This window comes from Dendrobates tinctorius, unplaced genomic scaffold, assembly GCF_039654945.1.
Source record: "Dendrobates tinctorius isolate UK_male_01 unplaced genomic scaffold, ASM3965494v1 ptg000213l, whole genome shotgun sequence".
NCBI lineage: Eukaryota > Metazoa > Chordata > Amphibia > Anura > Dendrobatidae > Dendrobates > Dendrobates tinctorius.
Window position 1 is genome coordinate 6223077 of NW_027361880.1, and position 20595 is coordinate 6243671.

At 43.9% G+C, this 20595-nt stretch overlaps 1 protein-coding gene across 1 annotated transcript in view; it reads left to right on the plus strand.

Annotated features, from left to right (window-relative positions):
• The first annotated feature begins 5845 nt into the window (after positions 1-5845).
• P2RX2 (purinergic receptor P2X 2) overlaps positions 5846-20595 on the plus strand; it is a 75424-nt gene continuing 60674 nt past the window's right edge. The window contains exons 1-3 of the mRNA XM_073554801.1: positions 5846-6120; positions 6287-6437; positions 20328-20399. Of these exons, the coding sequence (XP_073410902.1) occupies positions 5978-6120; positions 6287-6437; positions 20328-20399 (366 nt within the window). The 5' untranslated portion in view covers positions 5846-5977. The remainder of the gene's footprint in view (positions 6121-6286; positions 6438-20327; positions 20400-20595) is intronic.

The following is a 20595-nucleotide window of genomic DNA, read 5'->3' on the forward strand; positions in this document are numbered from 1 at the left end:
TATCATTACTGACTACTTGTTATCAGATTTATGTACTTTTTTTGTAACTTACTTATTATATGTGTATGGGACTTGATGTTGTACGTGTGTTACTCAACCATTTTACATTTGTATATTATGCCGATATATTTTTGTATATGCTATTTATTTATTGAGGTATATTTTATATCCTCGGCAGAGCGCTTGCACGCTGTCCTCTCGTGTCTCTCACTGGGCCTTGGCGTTTTTGCTGCCTCCACGCGTGTGCACTTCATTGTGCGTCCATCTGGAAGATGAACGCCGAGACTCATGAAGGACCTTGGGGTAAACACGGCGCATGCGCCGCTTATGCCATTCGGATTGGTCGGTCGCTAACATGTGACCTACCATGTGATCTGTTAACAGCGTTACAAAAGGTCCTATGCGAAACGCGCGTCAGGGACCCTTATTTTTCTTGTGGGTGCCCGTTCATTAACCATTGGTAAGTGCTTCATGCTGGCTGCGCAACATTCCCTATTAAGGGTACACTTGTATGACGGTTGCGTGCCTGATGTATTGTATTATCTCTGAAGAGATGGCCACCTTGTGTTGCTTGTATTTTTTCACCTAACTTATGAGCATGAGCGCTCTGTGCATGGGTTATTGATCCCCATCTACTTCCATGTCCTGTGTGTCTTTTGCTATAATGCTATATTTGTACTCTATTTATATGAGTGTTATCCAATAAACTGATGATTTTTTTACTATTTTTTGAATCTGAAACTCCGTTTTGTTCTCCAATTTGATATTATGTCTAAGGAGTGGAATATTTATTAATATGGCGGTATATCTATATATAAGTCTGCCAGTTTTTCCCACTAAGGTATTTGGCACATTTCTTGCTCTATAGATCTATCTGTGTGTAAACATTATTCTTCAATGGAGTATGTAAAAGAAGAGGTTGGACAATGAAATGACATCACAATTCTTTTTTTTAAATTTTTTTAGCTGACAAAAACGCATACAAATCCACATTAAAAAACACATGAAAATCAACATCAATTCTGCATCAAATACGCATAAAAAACGCATCAAATCCATGTGGATTTTTACCTGCATTTTCTGCCAAGAGAGGAAGAATCTGCAAAGAAAATTCCACAGGCAAATCCGCAACGTATGCACATACCCTTATTGTACCACCACATAGTAATAGAGACTCTTCTGCGCCTCCACATAGTAATAATGCCCCCTCTGTGTCACTACATAACAATAGTAACCCCATCAGTGCCTCTATATGTAATTGTCTCTCTCTGTGCCTCTATAGTGCTAACTCTCTTCTTTCACATAGTAATAGTCTTCTCTGTACCTCTACATAGTGATAGTGCCCCCTCCATGCTGACACACAGTGATATTGTCCCTATTTTGCCTCCACACTTTAATAGTGTCCCTTTTGTGCTCTCATTGTGCCTTTACATGGTAATAAGGCTCCCATTATAGCCCCATAAAATTAAAATTCAGCCAGCCATTCTCATTGAGTGCTCCCAAGCTATTACTGCAAAACAAAATATTTATTGTGCCAACACATAGTAATAGTGACCCCTCTGAGCCTTCACATACTATTAGTCCTATTTGTGCCTTGATATAGTTACAGTGCACCTACTGTGCCTGCACCTAGAAACAGTGCCCCTTTACTACGTTCACATAGTAATATTGCCCCCTTTGAACCTAAACACTTTGCTAGTCCACATTGTAATACTGCCCCAATTGAGCCTAAACATAGTAATAGCTTCAATTTTGCCCGCACATTGTAATAGTGCCCTTGTTTGAGCCTCCACGTAGTATTACTGTTCTTATTGTGCCTCCAGTTAGTAATACTGCTCTTTCTGTGCATCCACATAGTATTTACATAGTAAGACTGATCCATACTCCTGCATACTATGATTCATACTCCTACATACTAGTAGTGCTGCTTTCATGCCTCCATATAGTAATAGTGTCCCTTCGTGCTTCCACATGGTTTCCAAATAGTACCCACATCTGTGACTCCATATTGTAAGAGTCTCCCTATATTCTTTCATATATTAACTAGAAATAGGCCCGATGCTATTGCATCGGGAGTGCGGTGAAATGAACATCCGCCAGCGGGTGGCTAAGCCAATGAGCGGTGCTGCGCAGCTTTTGCGGGGGATTTGAATCCCCCGCCCTGCCGACTGAGCCAATGAGTGGTGCTGCGTGGGATTTGAATCCCCCGCCAAAGCCGTGCGGCACTGCTCATTGGCTGAGCACCCCTGGCGCTCAGCCAATGAGTGGCGCGGGATTCAAATCCCCTGCCCCGCCGGCTGAGCCAATGAGCAGTTGCCACGTGGGATTTGAATGCATGCATGGCCTTCTCACCCCCCTATCCTGGTATGCATGGTCCTCTCACCCCCCTATCCTGTTATGCATGGTCCCCTCACCCCCTCTTTCCTGGTATGCATGGCCCTCTCACCCCCCTATCCTGGTATGCATGGTCCTCTCATCCCCCTATCCTGGTATGCATGGTCCTCTCACCCCCTATCCTGGTATGCATGGCCCTCTCACCCCCCTATCCTGATATGCATGGTCCCCTCACCCCCCTTTCCTGGTATGCATGGCCCTCTCACCCCCTATCCTGGTATGCATGGTCCTCTCACCCCCCTATCCTGGCATGCAAGGTCTTCTCACCCCCCTATCCTGGTATGCATGGTCCTCTCACCCCCCTATCTTGGTATGCATGGTCCTCTCACCCCCCCCTATCATGGTATGCATGGACGTCTCACCCCCCTATCCTGGTATGCATGGTCCTCTCACCCCTCTATCTTGGTATGCATGGTCCCCTCACCCCCCCTTTCCTGGTATGCATGGCCCTCTCACCCCCCTATCCTGGTATGCATGGTCCTCTCACCCCCCTATCCTGGTATGCATGGTCCTCTCACCCCCCTATCCTGGTATGCATGGTCCTCTCACCCCCCATCCAGGTATTCATGGTCTCCTCACCTCCCCTTTCCTGGTATGCATGGTCCTCTCACCCCCCTATCCTGGCATGCATGGTCCTCTCACCCCCCTATCCTGGTATGCATGGTCCTCTCACCCCCTATCCTGGTATGCATGGTCCTCTCACCCCCCTATCTTGGTATGCATGGTCCTATCACCCCCAATCCTGGTATGCATGGTCCTCTCACCCCCCTATCCTGATATGCATGGTCCCCGAACCCCCCTATCCTGGTATGCATGGTCCTCTCACCCCCCAATCCTGACATGCATGGTCCCCCTCACCCCCAATCCTGGTATGCATGGTCCTCTCACCCCCAATCCTGATATGCATGGTCCTCTTACCCCCAATCCTGATATGCATGGTCCTCTTACCCCCCATCCTAGTATGCATGCTACCTCTCACCCCCCTATCCTGATATGTAGGTTCCTCTCACCCCTATTAAACTGCACACATAAAAAAACAAAAACATTTATACTCACCTTTCTTCCCTGTGCTCCAGCGCTGTCCCGTTCTGCCGGAGGCCGGGGGAGGAGCGCAGGAGTACGCGCATGCCCATACCGCGCTGTCTGGTGCCATAATGCTGAAGACACACTGCAAATGTTTCTTCAGTAAAATGGCGCCCGATAGCGCTATGCGGCTGTACGATTCCGACAACTCACTCCTGCACCGGTCTGGGGTGAGAAGAGAAGCGCCGCGGCAATGCTCTCCCGGTCAGGTAAGTATGTAAGTAAGTAATCCCTGCCCAGCCGGTTGAGCCAATGAGCGGTGCCACGCGGCTTTGGCGGGGGATTTGAATCTCACGCCACTCATTGGCTGAGGCCAGGGGTGCAGCTTGGCGGGGGATTCAAATCCCGTACGGCAACGCTCATTGGCTCAGCCGGCGAGGCGGTGGATATGAATCCTGGCCGCCATATCGGAATACCCATAACTTGGGTGCGTGATGTTAACTACAAAGTTATGGGCCCCGGTGCAAACTTTCAAATAGGGCCCCCCATGCCAAAATACACGCACATCTCTGCTCCGTACACCTCGCACATATGTGGCTCCGTTCCGTACACCTCGTACACGTGCGGTTCCGCTCTGTACACACACGGCTCCGCTCCATTCACCTCATACACGCGCGGCTCCGCTCACCTCGCACACACGTGGCTCCGCTCTGTCCACCTCGTACACACGCGGCTTCGCTCACCTCGTACACACGTGGCTCCACTCTGTCCACCTCGTACACACGCAGATTTGCTCCGTACACACGCGGCTTCTCTCCGTACACACGCGGCTTCTCTCCGTACACTTTGTACACACGCGGCTTCTCTCTGTACACTTCGTACACACGTGGCTCCGCTTCGTACACAAACGGCTGTGCTCCATAGACTTTGTACAGACATGGCTCCACTCCGTACACCTCGTATACACACGGCTCCGCTTTGTACACCTCATACACACACGGCTCCGCTCCATACACCTCGTACACACATGGCTCTGCTCTGTACACCTCGTTCACACACGGCTCCGCTCCATACACACGTGGCTGCGCTCCATACACTTCGTACAAACACGGCTCCGCTCCATACCGTACACCTTGTACACACACGGCTCTGCTACAACCACCCTGTTATCCCCTCCTGACCCCACACATAAACTTACCCTCATCCAGCACCATAACAACCAGCACAGCAGAGGCCTGCACACACCGAGGCCCCTGATCATGTGACCCCTGACTCCCCCTCATGTGACCTCATCACAGGTCCTGTGCACACAGAGCAGCCATCGCATCAGGCCAATTGCAGCCTGGCAGCCACGGAGCTGCACAGCCAATGAGCGGCTGCAGCTCCGCGATCGGGCCCCTAAGCACTCCGGGCCCCGTCGCAGCTGCGTCCGCTGCAGATACGCCCCTGCTTGGGTGTTCCAATATGGCGGTCGGCTCTGTCACCGCTTCTGGCCATGGTGGATTGTGGGATAGAGACACAATCGCCGGAAGCTGTGACAGAGCCAATTGGCAATGTTATAGTAGATTGTTTCCCCTCTATGCATTCACATAGTAATAGTGCCACCTCTGTGTCTCTACAAAACAATAGTGCCCCCTACATACTGTCACATAGTAATAGTGCCCCTATTGTGTCTCCATATTTTAAAAGCGTCCCATTTGTGCTTTCACACAATATTGGTGCACCCTTTGAGCCTCCATATAGTAATAGTGCCTCTACATCTCTACATAATAAAAATGCTCCCATGGTATGCCTAAACAATGAAAATGAAACCCATCCCCTCCTCTTTCAATGCTTTTCATCCATTACAAAAAATATATATCAAAACTCCCCTCATCCCCTAACTATGATGAGTTGTGATGTTTAGTGTACGGCAAAACGAAGGCAGAACTAAATGCATTAGTCCTATTCCTAATGGGGTTCACAATCTTAATTCCCTATCTCAGATGCACACACTGGGTTCAATGTCATTAAACACTAATTAATCTGTTGTGTTTGGAGTATGGAAGAAAACGAATAACCAGAAGAGAACCTTCTTCTTTCAAAGCTAAGAAATATATGTTGATGACTGGCAGAGGACTCTGGAAGTAAAAGTGGTTGAAAATCAATACAGTTATTATTGCTCAGGTAATTATTTTACACAACTCTAAACTTTTGGTAAAAATATTCAAGGGTCCAGAAAGGTCATTTAAGTCCCATTGACTTAAGTCATGAAATACGCAGACCAGAAAGCGAATGTATTCTCTACATGTACCACTAGAGGGAACCAATACATAAAATTTACTAATCCAATGGCTTCTTGTGCCCCCTGTGCTGTGACTTTACCCTCCCCTCACTAGATCACCACTAATTACTTTACATTCTAAGAAGCAAGAAGACAATGCATAAACCTCAGTCTTGTAGACCTATGTGCTGTATATTCTTTTTACCACCTATATTTTAAGGATATTGCTATTGAAGCCAAAATATAGGAGTATTGGGACCACGTGCCAGCTTGTGCCCGTGGACAGGACGTTGGCCGATGACTGGCAGTCGAAACTTCTTCCTATCATGGATCGGGCAACTGTGGGAGTACGAGACCCCCAAAGTGATTGTGGTCAAGAATCGTCATCTAGGAACCATCTACAGACTACTGCAGCTTTTGATCGTTGTGTACTTTGGTTGGTGAGTGGTCATCCAAGAGAGGACACAAAGAGCAGACTTTCATGAAAGTGACATACGTTAGTTGGTGTTACCAATAGATTTTTAGTGTCTATATATATTGCAACATTTCAGTATTGTTAGAATTTCCTCATTCTAAGGTGTCTGATGACTTCTTCTTCGTTGACAGGTATGTGTTTGGGATACAGAAGGGATACCAGGCTCGGGAGACTGGTCCAGAGAGCGCAGTCATCACTAAAGTCAAAGGAGTCTCTATGTCTAAAGTTTCCAGAGGAACTAAGAGGATCTGGGATGTTGCTGAGTATGTGAAGCCACCAGAGGTGAGCTGTGGTTGGGATTTAATGAGAACCAATATAAAGATATTACTTGTATTATGATTAAGTCAAGAATGTTTCATCATGGAGAGACCCACTATGGTATGGGGTAAATTCACAGGTAGCAGATCTACTGCACACATTTTTGCTTCTATCACCTTTCTTGGAAAAGGGCTTTCAGAAATGAATGTGCTTGAAGCCATCATAATTCCATTCAGATTATTGATTTACCCTTACAGAAATTTCTTTAGCATATCACCTGTGTGTGAATTCAACCGAATACTATAATTAATGCAGATACAGACAAAGGCGTTTAGCGTGAGCAATGAGATTCTATAATTCTATATAGCATGAGCAGTGAAATGACGATAAATACATCTTGTTATCCATTTAAGAGATGTCAGTGAGGAAAGATTGTACTAGGAACAGATGAATAATGCGATGATTATATGACACGACGTTATGATATGAATGATATGATTATGATACATGTAATTATCCATGAACAGAAAGTTGCTGTAGACAAAGCATGATGCAAAGAGATCATGAATGTAAGCTGCTAAAGTTTTGAAATGTTAAGGTCAATTTCCATGAGTCGGTAATCAATGAACAAGTGTTGAAGAACCATCATTCTCCATTATAATACTAAGAATATTAAAATATTATCATGATAATTATATTATAATTATCAGCTGGTGTAAACGTGCCATTGTTTATTCCAGCATAAAAATCATCTTTGTTGGCAGCACATTTCCCAATGTACACAGAGGATGTATTGCCGACAGCATATATGATGACGGTATAAAATAATTGTATTAATGATCGTTCTGTGCTCATACAGTTTTTGTGGGACCATGTGAACTGTCCATTAAAGAAGCACTAATTTAGCTGTGAATAGTCAGTCGGCACTCATTTGCGAGCAGGAACTTGAATATTTAAATAGACATAGGGACATTTCTATCTAAGGAAATAAAAGGATAAAAATGATATCATATAAGTAGAGTTGAGCGACTTTGGTCGGACCGGGTTTCGTGAAACCCGAATGAAACAAAATTTGAGTCGGATGAAACTGGTCCGACTAGGGCAAAAAAAGGTCGGAGTTTCGTCCGAAACTCAACCCCAATGCAAGTCAATAGGGAATAAAAGTCGGCATTGAGTGGATGAATGTCATCCGCTCAATGCCGACTTTTATTTCCCGTTGACTTGCATTGGGGTCGGGTTTCGGACGAAACTCCGACATTTTTTGCCCTAGTCGGGCCAGTTTCATCCCACTCAAATTTTGTTTCATTCGGGTTTCACGAAACCCGATCTGACCAAAGTCACTCAACTCTAGTCATAACGCCATCAATATAACCCTAAGCTTCAATTGCTATAGTATTTTTATCCTCCTTTATCATAGCAATAAAGCAATGATTATTTCATTGATTTCATTATTTCAGTGATTATTTTATTGATTTCATTTCTGACTTGTAGAAACTCCTTATATCATGTATATCCTTTTTTTCCTTAGCTGGAAATGTCCCTGAATCAAAGGTCCATTTTTAATATTCATATTTATGCCTGTAAATGAATGCATATAGACTATTCACAGTTCACATGGTCCCACAAAAACTGTATGAGCACAGAATGATCATAAATACAGTTGTTTTGTCCCTATCAACATTTATGTTATCAGCAACACATCTTTTGTGTACGTAAGGAGATATACTGCTAACAAGGATGATTTTCATGCTAGAATAAACAATAGCATGTTTACACCAGATGATAATTATTATGCAATTATTATAATAATATTGTAACAATATTATAAGAATTATAATGGGGAATGATTGTTCTTATTCACTAGCTTATTATCGACACATGGCAATTGACCTTAACATTTCAAAACTTTAGCAGCTTACATTATTATTATTATTATTATTTATTTATATAGTACCATTGATTTCATGGTGCTGTACATGAGAAGGGGTTACATACAAATTACAGATATCACTTACAATAAGCAAACTAACAATGACAGACTGATACAGAGGGGAGAGAGGACCCTGCCCTTTCGGGCTTACATTCTACAAGATGGCGGGGAAGTAGACAGAAGGTTGGAGGGTTGCAGCAGTTCCAGTGTTGGTTGAAGGGGTAGCTCCGGTAGTGGTGACGAGGTAGCGGGGTCATTGCAGGCTGTAAGCTTTCCTGAAGAGGTGGGTTTTCAGGTTCCGTCTGAAGGATCAGAATGTGGTTGATTGTTGGACGTGTTGGGGCAAAGAATTCCAGAGGATGGGGGATATTCGGGAGAAGTCTTGGAGGCAGTTGGGTGAGGAGCGAATAAGTGTGGAGGAGAGAAGGAGGTCTTGGGAGGACCGGAGATTACGTGAGGGAAAGTATCAGGAGATTAGTTCAGAGACATATGGAGGAGAAAAGATATAGATGGCCTTGTAGGTCAGTATTAGTCATTTGAACTGGATACGCTGAGGGAATGGGAGCCAGTGAAGAGATTTGCAGAGGGGAGAAGCGGAGGAGTAGCGAGGAGAGAGATGAATTAGTCGGGCAGCAGAGTTAAGAATGGACTGGACACTTGCGAGGGTGTTAGCAGGGAGGCCACAGAAAAGGATGTTGTAGTAGTCGAGGCGGGAGATGATGAGGGCATGCACAAGCATATTAGTAGATGGAGGGTTGAGGAAAGGATGGATTCTGGAAATATTTTTAAGCTGGAGGCAACAGGAGGTAGAAAGAGCTTGGATGTGTGGTTTGAAGGACAGGGCAGAGTCAAGGGTTACTTCAAGGCAGCGGATTTCTGGTACGGGGGTAAGTGTGATGTCGTTAACTGTGATAAATAGCCACCCGGTTTGGATGCCTCTGAAAAAGCATCCGGCCCGTCTGTACCGTTCCCTTCGAAGCTCCAACTTCCTTCAGTTCCTCACTCCAACCGACTCCCGCCCTAAAGGCATCTGCCCAGGCTATGAGTCGCGACATCTTCCTTCTCCTGTACTGGCCCACTGCGATGATGCCCAGTGGCCATGGATAACATGGGCTGAAGCTACCTAACGTTGCGTGGCTGCTGAGCCGACAGGGGCCTATAGCCCATGTGGACACTTCGGGCACCCTGGCCCCGTCTAACTTAATTTCCTAAAACTCCTGTCTTACCACCCGGCAGCCCCTCCTATTTTAACCCCCTGCAAACTAGCTATGACCTATTCTAACCGTGCACACTAGTATGCCCTCATCTAGTGGCCTGCAAGGAAACTACACTTACCCTTAGCCATGAGAACTATAATACTAAGGTGCAACCTTTTAATGTCCGAAGGGTGTACTTTACTTTCCATATCTTACACAATATTATACTGCAGAAACATAACGCATATATAATATTGTACATAAAATAACACTGAAAAAGAGTGTGGCAGTACCTTTGATTATGCGGGGTAACATATATTTTACATGTAGCAGTACCACCAAATATTAACTACAACATTACAGTAACTAACATATGTACACAGTTACACATTAAGGACCATTAGGGGAGCAGAGCAAGGCGGTAATCCTATGTCACCCTCTTACACTGTCCCAGTGGAGTGATGGGGGCGGAAACCAGATTGTAGATTGTCAAAGAGCAAGTTAGATGAGAAGTGGGAGGAAAGTTCAGCGTGGACGTGCTGTTCCAGGAGTTTGGAAGCGAATGGAAGCAACGATATTGGGCGATAGCTGGACATAGCGGTTGGGTCGAGGGTTGGCTTTTTAAGGATAGACGTGATTGTGGCATGTTTGAAAGCAGACGGGAAGGTACTGGATGTTAGTGATAGGTTGAAGAGGTGGGTTAGGGATGGGATAAGTGTGGTGGTGAGGTTGGAGAGGAGGTGGGATGGGATGGGGTCGAGTGCACAGGTTGTGAGGTGCGATTTGGAGAGGAGACAATTAAGCTCCCCTTCAGTAATGTTGGAGAGGGAGGTTATGGGGTTTGGGCATTGGTCTGGTATACAAAGGGGTTGTAGTGGTTGTACAATGAAGACTTGCCTTGTTTGGTCGATCTTATTTTTGAAGTCCTCATCAGAGATGAGGAAGGTTGGAGGGGGCAGTGGTGGGCGGAGGAGGGAGATAAAAGTTTTGAATAACTGTTTGGGGTTGTAGGATAGGGAAGATACGAGGGTTGTGAAGTAGGCCTGTTTATCAGTGGTGAGGGCAGATTTGAAAGCAAATGTTGCCTGTTTGAATTCAGTGAAGTCGTCTCGCTAATTTGCTTTCTTCCAACCCCGCTCTACAATTCTGGACACTTGCCAGAGCTTTTTAGTGGTGTTATTGTGCCAGGGTTGTCTGTTGATACGTTGCACTCTGCCATGAACGACAGGGGCAACCGCATCAAGAACTGGTGCTAGAGTGGCATTGTAGAAAGCAGTGGCACTGTCTGTGTTGTGGAGTGAGGATATGGATGCCAGTGGTAGAATAGAATCAGAGAGCGTGTGGGTGTCTAGTTATGCGAGATTGCTGCGGGTGTGTGCAAGTTGCAGGACATGGGTGAGAGGAGAGGAGGACAGGGATGAGAAAGTGAGTAGACGGTGGTCGAATAGAGGGAGAGGGGAGGTGGTGAAGTTAGATAGAGAGCAGAGGCAGGTGAAGAGCAGGTCTAGTGTATGTCCATCCGTACTTGTCTTGACTTGTTTTCATCATGCTTCACTGAATACAGATTTTACCAGGGAATTGAGAAATTTGATAATGACTAATCAATTCCGGCAGAGAAAGAAGCAGATTTCTCTGATAAGATATATTACAAAGTTGCTTATTTTCATGTGTACTATTTATTTATTTTAATGAAAATTAAACATCTGTTAATCTTTATTGACATTCCCAATTTCCTTGTTCTGTCCACATTCATAGTTTTCTCTCTGTTTACTCACTTCCCAACTCAGTTGTCAATCATCGTGCATTAATTCTCCAGAACATAGCAAAGTGTTTCACCTTCATAACTCCTTCCTTGCTAATTCAATTAAACATACAATGTCTTACAATGAGAAATTTAATTAACAAGAGCGCCCTGCTTCTCTCCATCATGTTATGGTGACATTACTAGATTGCACTACTTCTCTCCATCGTGTTATAGTGACATAGCTGTAGCCCTCTGCTTCTCAACATCGTGCTAGAGTTACATAGCTGTAGTGCCCTGCTTCTCTCCATGTTATGGTGACATTACTAGAGTGCACTACTTCTCTCCATCGTGTTATAGTGACATAGCTGTAGCGCTCTGCTTCTCTCCATCATGTTAGAGTGACATAGCTGTAGCACTCGGCTTCTCCCCATCGTGTTAGAGTGTTAGAGTGACATAGTTGTAGCACTCTGCTTCTCTCCATCATGATAGAGTGACATAGCTGTAGCCCTCTGCTTCTCAACATCGTGCTAGAGTGACATAGCTGTAGTGCTCTGCTTCTCTCCATGTTATGGTGGCATTACTAGAGTGCACTACTTCTCTCCATCGTGTTATAGTGACATAGCTGTAGCGCTCTGCTTCTCTCCATCGTGTTAGAGTGACATAGCTGTAGCACTCGGCTTCTCCCCATCGTGTTAGAGTGACATAGCTGTAGTGCTCTGCTTCTCTCCATGTTATGGTGGCATTACTAGAGTGCACTACTTCTCTCCATCGTGTTATAGTGACATAGCTGTAGCGCTCTGCCTCTCTCCATCATGTTAGAGTGACATAGCTGTAGCACTCGGCTTCTCCCCATCGTGTTAGAGTGTTAGAGTGACATAGCTGTAGCGCTCTGCTTCTCTCCATCATGATAGAGTGACATAGCTGTAGCATTCTGCTTCTCTCCATCGTGTTAGAGTGGCATTACTAGAGTTCACTACTTCTCTCGATCGTATTAGAGTGACATTACTAGAGTGCACTACTTCTCTTCTTCGTGTTAAACTGACATAGCTGAAGTGCTCTGCTTCTCTCCATCTTGTTTAGGTGACATTACTAGAGTGCACTGCTTCTCTCCATTAAGTTACAGTGATATAACCGGAGTGCACTGCTTCTCTCTATCATGGCACAGTGACATGACTGGAGTGCAAAGCTTTTCTCCATCATGTTAAGGTGACATTACAAAGTGCACTGTTTCTCTCCATCATATTATGGTGACATAACTGGAGTGCACCATTTCTATTCGTCATGTTACGGTGACATAACTGGAGTGTACTGCTTCTCTCCGTCATGTTACAGTGACAAAAACTGAAGTTCTCTACTTCCCTCCATCAAATAACAGTGATATAACTACAGTTAACTTGTTTGAGAAAAGCAGTGCACTCCAGTTATGTCACCGTAACATGTCGGAAGGAACCTGTGCACTCCAGTCATGTCACCGTAATATGATGGAGAGAAATAGTGGACTGCAGTCATGTCATTGTAACATAATAGAGAGAAACAGTGCACTCCAATAATGTCGCTTTAACATCATAGAGAGAAGCAGAGCGCTACAGTTAGGGTATGTTCACACTGGGCATTTTTGCTGCATTTTTTATGCTAATTTTCAGCTGCTTTTCATAGTACCAGCAAAGCCAATGAGATTTCAGAAATCTCATGCACACAAATTGTTTTTTTTGTCATTAGGATTTTGTGCTTTGCAGCGTTTTTTTTTTTACATAGAGCTATGTCACTTCTTTCAGTGCTTTTTTTTTGTTTTTTTAGCATGTTTGCAGTGTTTTTCACCCATTGTCTTGAATGGATGGTGAAAAAAAAGCTGCAAATACGCAGGTTGAATTTTTTTGCAGTGTATTTGCTGCAGAAACGTCAAGGACAGCAGGATGTGACCTCACAGTCAGCTACGCTACATCTAGATGGTAGGCTGCATGGTTGCATGATGCGTCAATGTAGCCTCTCATCCAGCAGAGTGGACCCAAACACCAATCACTTGAATGGGGGGGCCGACAATACAGTGTTTGACACTGCCATATGCATGACAGCACGGCAAACACTGCTTCTGATCGGCTTTAAATCATCTCGCCGGTCAGACAGCCGCGGTTCCCAAGCTGTCAAAACATAGTGTGTGCCAGCAGCTGTAATTGGAGGTATACAGTTTACTGGTGTCAGCTGATGGGACTACTGCTCCCATCATCTGACACCTGCTGCCTCCAATAACTGAGAGCAGAAGCAGCTGATGGGAGTATTCATCAGCCGCTCCTGCGCAGTAAATAAAGAATTAAAAATAAAACTTGCATGGGCTCCCCCCGCATTTTTGATAACCAGCCAGGCAAAACTGCTGCAACCCTCAGCTGTGAACGTTAATAAGGCTTGTTATCAAGAATAGAGGGGTCCCCACACTGTTCTTTTAATTATTTAAATGAATAATTTAAAAAAACGGCATGGGGTCCCCCCATTTTTGACAACCAGCCTTGCTAAAGCAAAGAGTTGGGGGCCCACAGCCATCCAGAAAAGGCATGGGCTCCCCCCGCATTTTTGATAACCAGCCAGGCAAAACTGCTGCAACCCTCAGCTGTCAACGTTAACAAGGCTTGTTATCAAGAATAGAGGGGTCCCCACACTGTTCTTTTAATTATTTAAATGAATAATTTAAAAAAACAGCATGGGGTCCCCCCCCATTTTTGACAACCAGCCTTGCTAAAGCAAAGAGTTGAGGGCCCACAGCCATCCAGAAAAGGTACAACTATTAGATGTGTCAATTCTGGCACCTTGCCTGGCATTTGCCCTGTAACGGTGGCAAGTCAGGTTCATATTTGTGGGGTTGATGTCACCTTTGTATTGCCTAGTGACATCAAGCACATGGATTGGTAATGGAGAGGCGTCTATAAAACGTTACTCGAGTTTGCATCACCGAGCAACTGCAATACTTGGTGCATATCAGAGCACCCTGAAGCAAAATCGAGTAGCGAGCACTTGCACTCAACACTTTTGACGACATATTCAATATGACAGCCTAATGTTATCAAATTCTATGTAGTAACATTATGTTAAAAATCCTCACTATACCCTTGGATAAAATCCTTGAGTTGTATAGTTTCCAAAATGGTGTCACTTGTGAGGGGTTTCCTTTGTTTAGGCACATCAGGGGCTCTCCAAATGAGACATGGCGTCTTCTATCGATACCAGCCATTTTTGCTTTCAAAAAGTCAAACGGTGCTGCTTCCCTTCCGAGCCTTGCCTTGTGCCCAAACAGTAGCTTTCCCCTACATATAAGGTATCGGCATACTCTGGAGAAATTGCATAAAAAATTTGGGGTTCCATTTTCTGCTGTTATCCTAGTGGGCTGAAGCAAAATTTGCAGAAAAAAAAAAAAGGAAAATACTCATTTTTTCTTCGACATCCCATTAATTCCAGTGAAGCACCAGAAGGGTTAATAAATGTCTTAAATGTGGTTTTGAAGACTTTGAGGGGGTGCAGTTTTTAGAATGGTGTCACTTTTGGGTATTTTCTGTCATATAGGCCCCTCAAAGTCACTTCAATTGTGATGTGCTCCCTAAAAATATGGTTTTATAAATTTTATTGGAAAATGTACAAATTGCTGATCAACTTTGAACCCTTCTAACTTCCTACCAAAAAATAATTGTTTCAAAAATTGTGCTGAAGTAAAGTAGACACGTGGGAAATGTTATTTATTACTAATTTTGTGTGGTATAACTTATGAGGGTTGTGAAGTAGGCCTGTTTATCAGTGGTGAGGGCAGATTTGAAAGCAAATGTTGCCTGTTTGAATTCAGTGAAGTCGTCTCGCTAATTTGCTTTCTTCCAACCCCGCTCTACAATTCTGGACACTTGCCAGAGCTTTTTAGTGGTGTTATTGTGCCAGGGTTGTCTGTTGATACGTTGCACTCTGCCATGAACGACAGGGGCAACCGCATCAAGAACTGGTGCTAGAGTGGCATTGTAGAAAGCAGTGGCACTGTCTGTGTTGTGGAGTGAGGATATGGATGCCAGTGGTAGAATAGAATCAGAGAGCGTGTGGGTGTCTAGTTATGCGAGATTGCTGCGGGTGTGTGCAAGTTGCTGGACATGGGTGAGAGGAGAGGAGGACAGGGATGAGAAAGTGAGTAGACGGTGGTCGAATAGAGGGAGAGGGGAGGTGGTGAAGTTAGATAGAGAGCAGAGGCAGGTGAAGAGCAGGTCTAGTGTATGTCCATCCGTACTTGTCTTGACTTGTTTTCATCATGCTTCACTGAATACAGATTTTACCAGGGAATTGAGAAATTTGATAATGACTAATCAATTCCGGCAGAGAAAGAAGCAGATTTCTCTGATAAGATATATTACAAAGTTGCTTATTTTCATGTGTACTATTTATTTATTTTAATGAAAATTAAACATCTGTTAATCTTTATTGACATTCCCAATTTCCTTGTTCTGTCCACATTCATAGTTTTCTCTCTGTTTACTCACTTCCCAACTCAGTTGTCAATCATCGTGCATTAATTCTCCAGAACATAGCAAAGTGTTTCACCTTCATAACTCCTTCCTTGCTAATTCAATTAAACATACAATGTCTTACAATGAGAAATTTAATTAACAAGAGCGCCCTGCTTCTCTCCATCATGTTATGGTGACATTACTAGATTGCACTACTTCTCTCCATCGTGTTATAGTGACATAGCTGTAGCCCTCTGCTTCTCAACATCGTGCTAGAGTGACATAGCTGTAGTGCCCTGCTTCTCTCCATGTTATGGTGACATTACTAGAGTGCACTACTTCCCTCCATCGTGTTATAGTGACATAGCTGTAGCGCTCTGCTTCTCTCCATCATGTTAGAGTGACATAGCTGTAGCACTCGGCTTCTCCCCATCGTGTTAGAGTGTTAGAGTGACATAGTTGTAGCACTCTGCTTCTCTCCATCATGATAGAGTGACATAGCTGTAGCCCTCTGCTTCTCAACATCGTGCTAGAGTGACATAGCTGTAGTGCTCTGCTTCTCTCCATGTTATGGTGGCATTACTAGAGTGCACTACTTCTCTCCATCATGTTATAGTGACATAGCTGTAGCGCTCTGCTTCTCTCCATCATGTTAGAGTGACATAGCTGTAGCACTCGGCTTCTCCCCATCGTGTTAGAGTGACATAGTTGTAGCACTCTGCTTCTCTCCATCATGATAGAGTGACATAGCTGTAGCCCTCTGCTTCTCAACATCGTGCTAGAGTGACATAGCTGTAGTGCACTACTTCGCTCCATGTTATGGTGGCATTACTAGAGTGCACTACTTCTCTCCATCGTGTTATAGTGACATAGCTGTAGCGCTCTGCTTCTCTCCATCATGTTAGAGTGACATAGCTGTAGCACTCGGCTTCTCCCCATCGTGTTAGAGTGACATAGTTGTAGCACTCTGCTTCTCTCCATCATGATAGAGTGACATAGCTGTAGCCCTCTGCTTCTCAACATCGTGCTAGAGTGACATAGCTGTAGTGCACTACTTCTCTCCATGTTATGGTGGCATTACTAGAGTGCACTACTACTTCTCTCCATCGTGTTATAGTGACATAGCTGTAGCGCTCTGCTTCTCTCCATCGTGTTAGAGTGACATAGCTGTAGCACTCGGCTTCTCTCCATCGTGTTAGAGTGACATAGCTGTAGCGCTCTGCTTCTCTCCATCATGATAGAGTGACATAGCTGTAGCATTCTGCTTCTCTCCATCGTGTTAGAGTGGCATTACTAGAGTTCACTACTTCTCTCGATCGTATTAGAGTGACATTACTAGAGTGCACTACTTCTCTTCTTCGTGTTAAACTGACATAGCTGAAGTGCTCTGCTTCTCTCCATCTTGTTTAGGTGACATTACTAGAGTGCACTGCTTCTCTCCATTATGTTACAGTGATATAACCGGAGTGCACTGCTTCTCTCTATCATGGCACAGTGACATGACTGGAGTGCAAAGATTTTCTCCATCATGTTAAGGTGACATAACAAAGTGCACTGTTTCTCTCCATCATATTATGGTGACATAACTGGAGTGCACCATTTCTATTCGTCATGTTACGGTGACATAACTGGAGTGTACTGCTTCTCTCCGTCATGTTACAGTGACAAAAACTGAAGTTCTCTACTTCCCTCCATCAAATAACAGTGATATAACTACAGTTAACTTGTTTGAGAAAAGCAGTGCACTCCAGTTATGTCACCGTAACATGTCGGAAGGAACCTGTGCACTCCAGTCATGTCACCGTAATATGATGGAGAGAAATAGTGGACTGCAGTCATGTCATTGTAACATAATAGAGAGAAACAGTGCACTCCAATAATGTCGCTTTAACATCATAGAGAGAAGCAGAGCGCTACAGTTAGGGTATGTTCACACTGGGCATTTTTGCTGCATTTTTTATGCTAATTTTCAGCTGCTTTTCATAGTACCAGCAAAGCCAATGAGATTTCAGAAATCTCATGCACACAAATTGATTTTTTTGTCATTAGGATTTTGTGCTTTGCAGCGTTTTTTTTTTTACATAGAGCTATGTCACTTCTTTCAGTGCTTTTTTTTTTTATTTTTTAGCATGTTTGCAGTGTTTTTCACCCATTGTCTTGATTGGATGGTGAAAAAAAAGCTGCAAATACGCAGGTTGAATTTTTTTGCAGTGTATTTGCTGCAGAAACGTCAAGGACAGCAGGATGTGACCTCACAGTCAGCTACGCTACATCTAGATGGTAGGCTGCATGGTTGCATGATGCGTCAATGTAGCCTCTCATCCAGCAGAGTGGACCCAAACACCAATCACTTGAATGGGGGGGCCGACAATACAGTGTTTGACACACTGCCATATGCATGACAGCACGGCAAACACTGCTTCTGATCGGCTTTAAATCATCTCGCCGGTCAGACAGCCGCGGTTCCCAAGCTGTCAAAACATAGTGTGTGCCAGCAGCTGTAATTGGAGGCATACAGTTTACTGGTGTCAGCTGATGGGACTACTGCTCCCATCATCTGATACCTGCTGCCTCCAATAACTGAGAGCAGGAGCGGCTGATGGGAGTATTCATCAGCCGCTCCTGCGCAGTAAATAAAGAATTAAAAATAAAACTTGCATGGGCTCCCCCCGCATTTTTGATAACCAGCCAGGCAAAACTGCTGCAACCCTCAGCTGTGAACGTTAATAAGGCTTGTTATCAAGAATAGAGGGGTCCCCACACTGTTCTTTTAATTATTTAAATGAATAATTTAAAAAAACGGCATGGGGTCCCCCCCATTTTTGACAACCAGCCTTGCTAAAGCAAAGAGTTGGGGGCCCACAGCCATTCAGAAAAGGCATGGGCTCCCCCCGCATTTTTGATAACCAGCCAGGCAAAACTGCTGCAACCCTCAGCTGTCAACGTTAACAAGGCTTGTTATCAAGAAGAGAGGGGTCCCCACACTGTGCTTTTAATTATTTAAATGAATAATTTAAAAAAATGGCATGGGGTCCCCCCCATTTTTGACAACCAGCCTTGCTAAAGCAAAGAGTTGGGGGCCCACAGCCATCCAGAAAAGGCATGGGCTCCCCCCGCATTTTTGATAACCAGCCAGGCAAAACTGCTGCAACCCTCAGCTGTCAACGTTAACAAGGCTTGTTATCAAGAATAGAGGGGTCCCCACATTGTTCTTTTAATTATTTAAATGAATAATTTAAAAAAACGGCATGGGGTCCCCCCCATTTTTGACAACCAGCCTTGCTAAAGCAAAGAGTTGGGGGCCCACAGCCATCCAGAAAAGGTACAACTATTAGATGTGTCAATTCTGGCACCTTGCCTGGCATTTGCCCTGTAACGGTGGCAAGTCAGGTTCATATTTGTGGGGTTGATGTCACTTTTGTATTGCCTAGTGACATCAAGCACATGGATTAGTAATGGAGAGGCGTCTATAAAACGTTACTCGAGTTTGCATCACCGAGCAACTGCAATACTTGGTGCATATCAGAGCACCCTGAAGCAAAATCGAGTAGCGAGCACTTGCACTCAACACTTTTGACGACATATTCAATATGACAGCCTAATGTTATCAAATTCTATGTAGTAACATTATGTTAAAAATCCTCACTATACCCTTGGATAAAATCCTTGAGTTGTATAGTTTCCAAAATGGTGTCACTTGTGAGGGGTTTCCTTTGTTTAGGCACATCAGGGGCTCTCCAAATGAGACATGGCGTCTTCTATCGATACCAGCCATTTTTGCTTTCAAAAAGTCAAACGGTGCTGCTTCCCTTCCGAGCCTTGCCTTGTGCCCAAACAGTAGCTTTCCCCTACATATAAGGTATCGGCATACTCTGGAGAAATTGCATAAAAAATTTGGGGTTCCATTTTCTGCTGTTATCCTTGTGGGCTAAAGCAAAATTTGCAGAAAAAAAAAAAGGAAAATACTCATTTTTTCTTCAACATCCCATTAATTCCAGTGAAGCACCAGAAGGGTTAATAAATGTCTTAAATGTGGTTTTGAAGACTTTGAGGGGGTGCAGTTTTTAGAATGGTGTCACTTTTGGGTATTTTCTGTCATATAGGCCCCTCAAAGTCACTTCAATTGTGATGTGCTCCCTAAAAATATGGTTTTATAAATTTTATTGGAAAATGTACAAATTGCTGATCAACTTTGAACCCTTCTAACTTCCTACCAAAAAATAATTGTTTCAAAAATTGTGCTGAAGTAAAGTAGACACGTGGGAAATGTTATTTATTACTAATTTTGTGTGGTATAACTTAGTATCTGATTTAAGGGCATACAAATTTATAGTTTGAAAATCGCAACATTTAAATTTTTTGTCAAATTTCAATATAAACAAATTAAAACGACCACAATTTACCACTACTATGGAGTACAATATGTCATGAAAAAACAGTCTTAGAATCACTGGAATCCCTTGAAGCATTACAGAGTTATTACCACATAAAGTGACAGTGGTCAGATTTAAAAAAAACTTGGTCATTAGTCAAAATTAGCTCCATCACTAAGGGGTTAATCACTACCTTCTGTTTTAGGGTGGAAGCATTTTCACTATCATAACCCGAACTGAAAGTACCAAACTCCAGACTCTGGGAACATGCCCTGAGGTGAGTGCTTTGTTGACCGCAGTGAAAGTGTGTGTATGGATAAGTTATTATATATATATATATATATATATATAATTATACACTGCTCAAAAAATAAGGGGAACACTCAAATAACAGCACATCCTAGGTATCCTAGGTCTGAATGATTGAAATATTGTCATTGATTACTTTGTTCTGTACAAAGTTGAATGTGCTG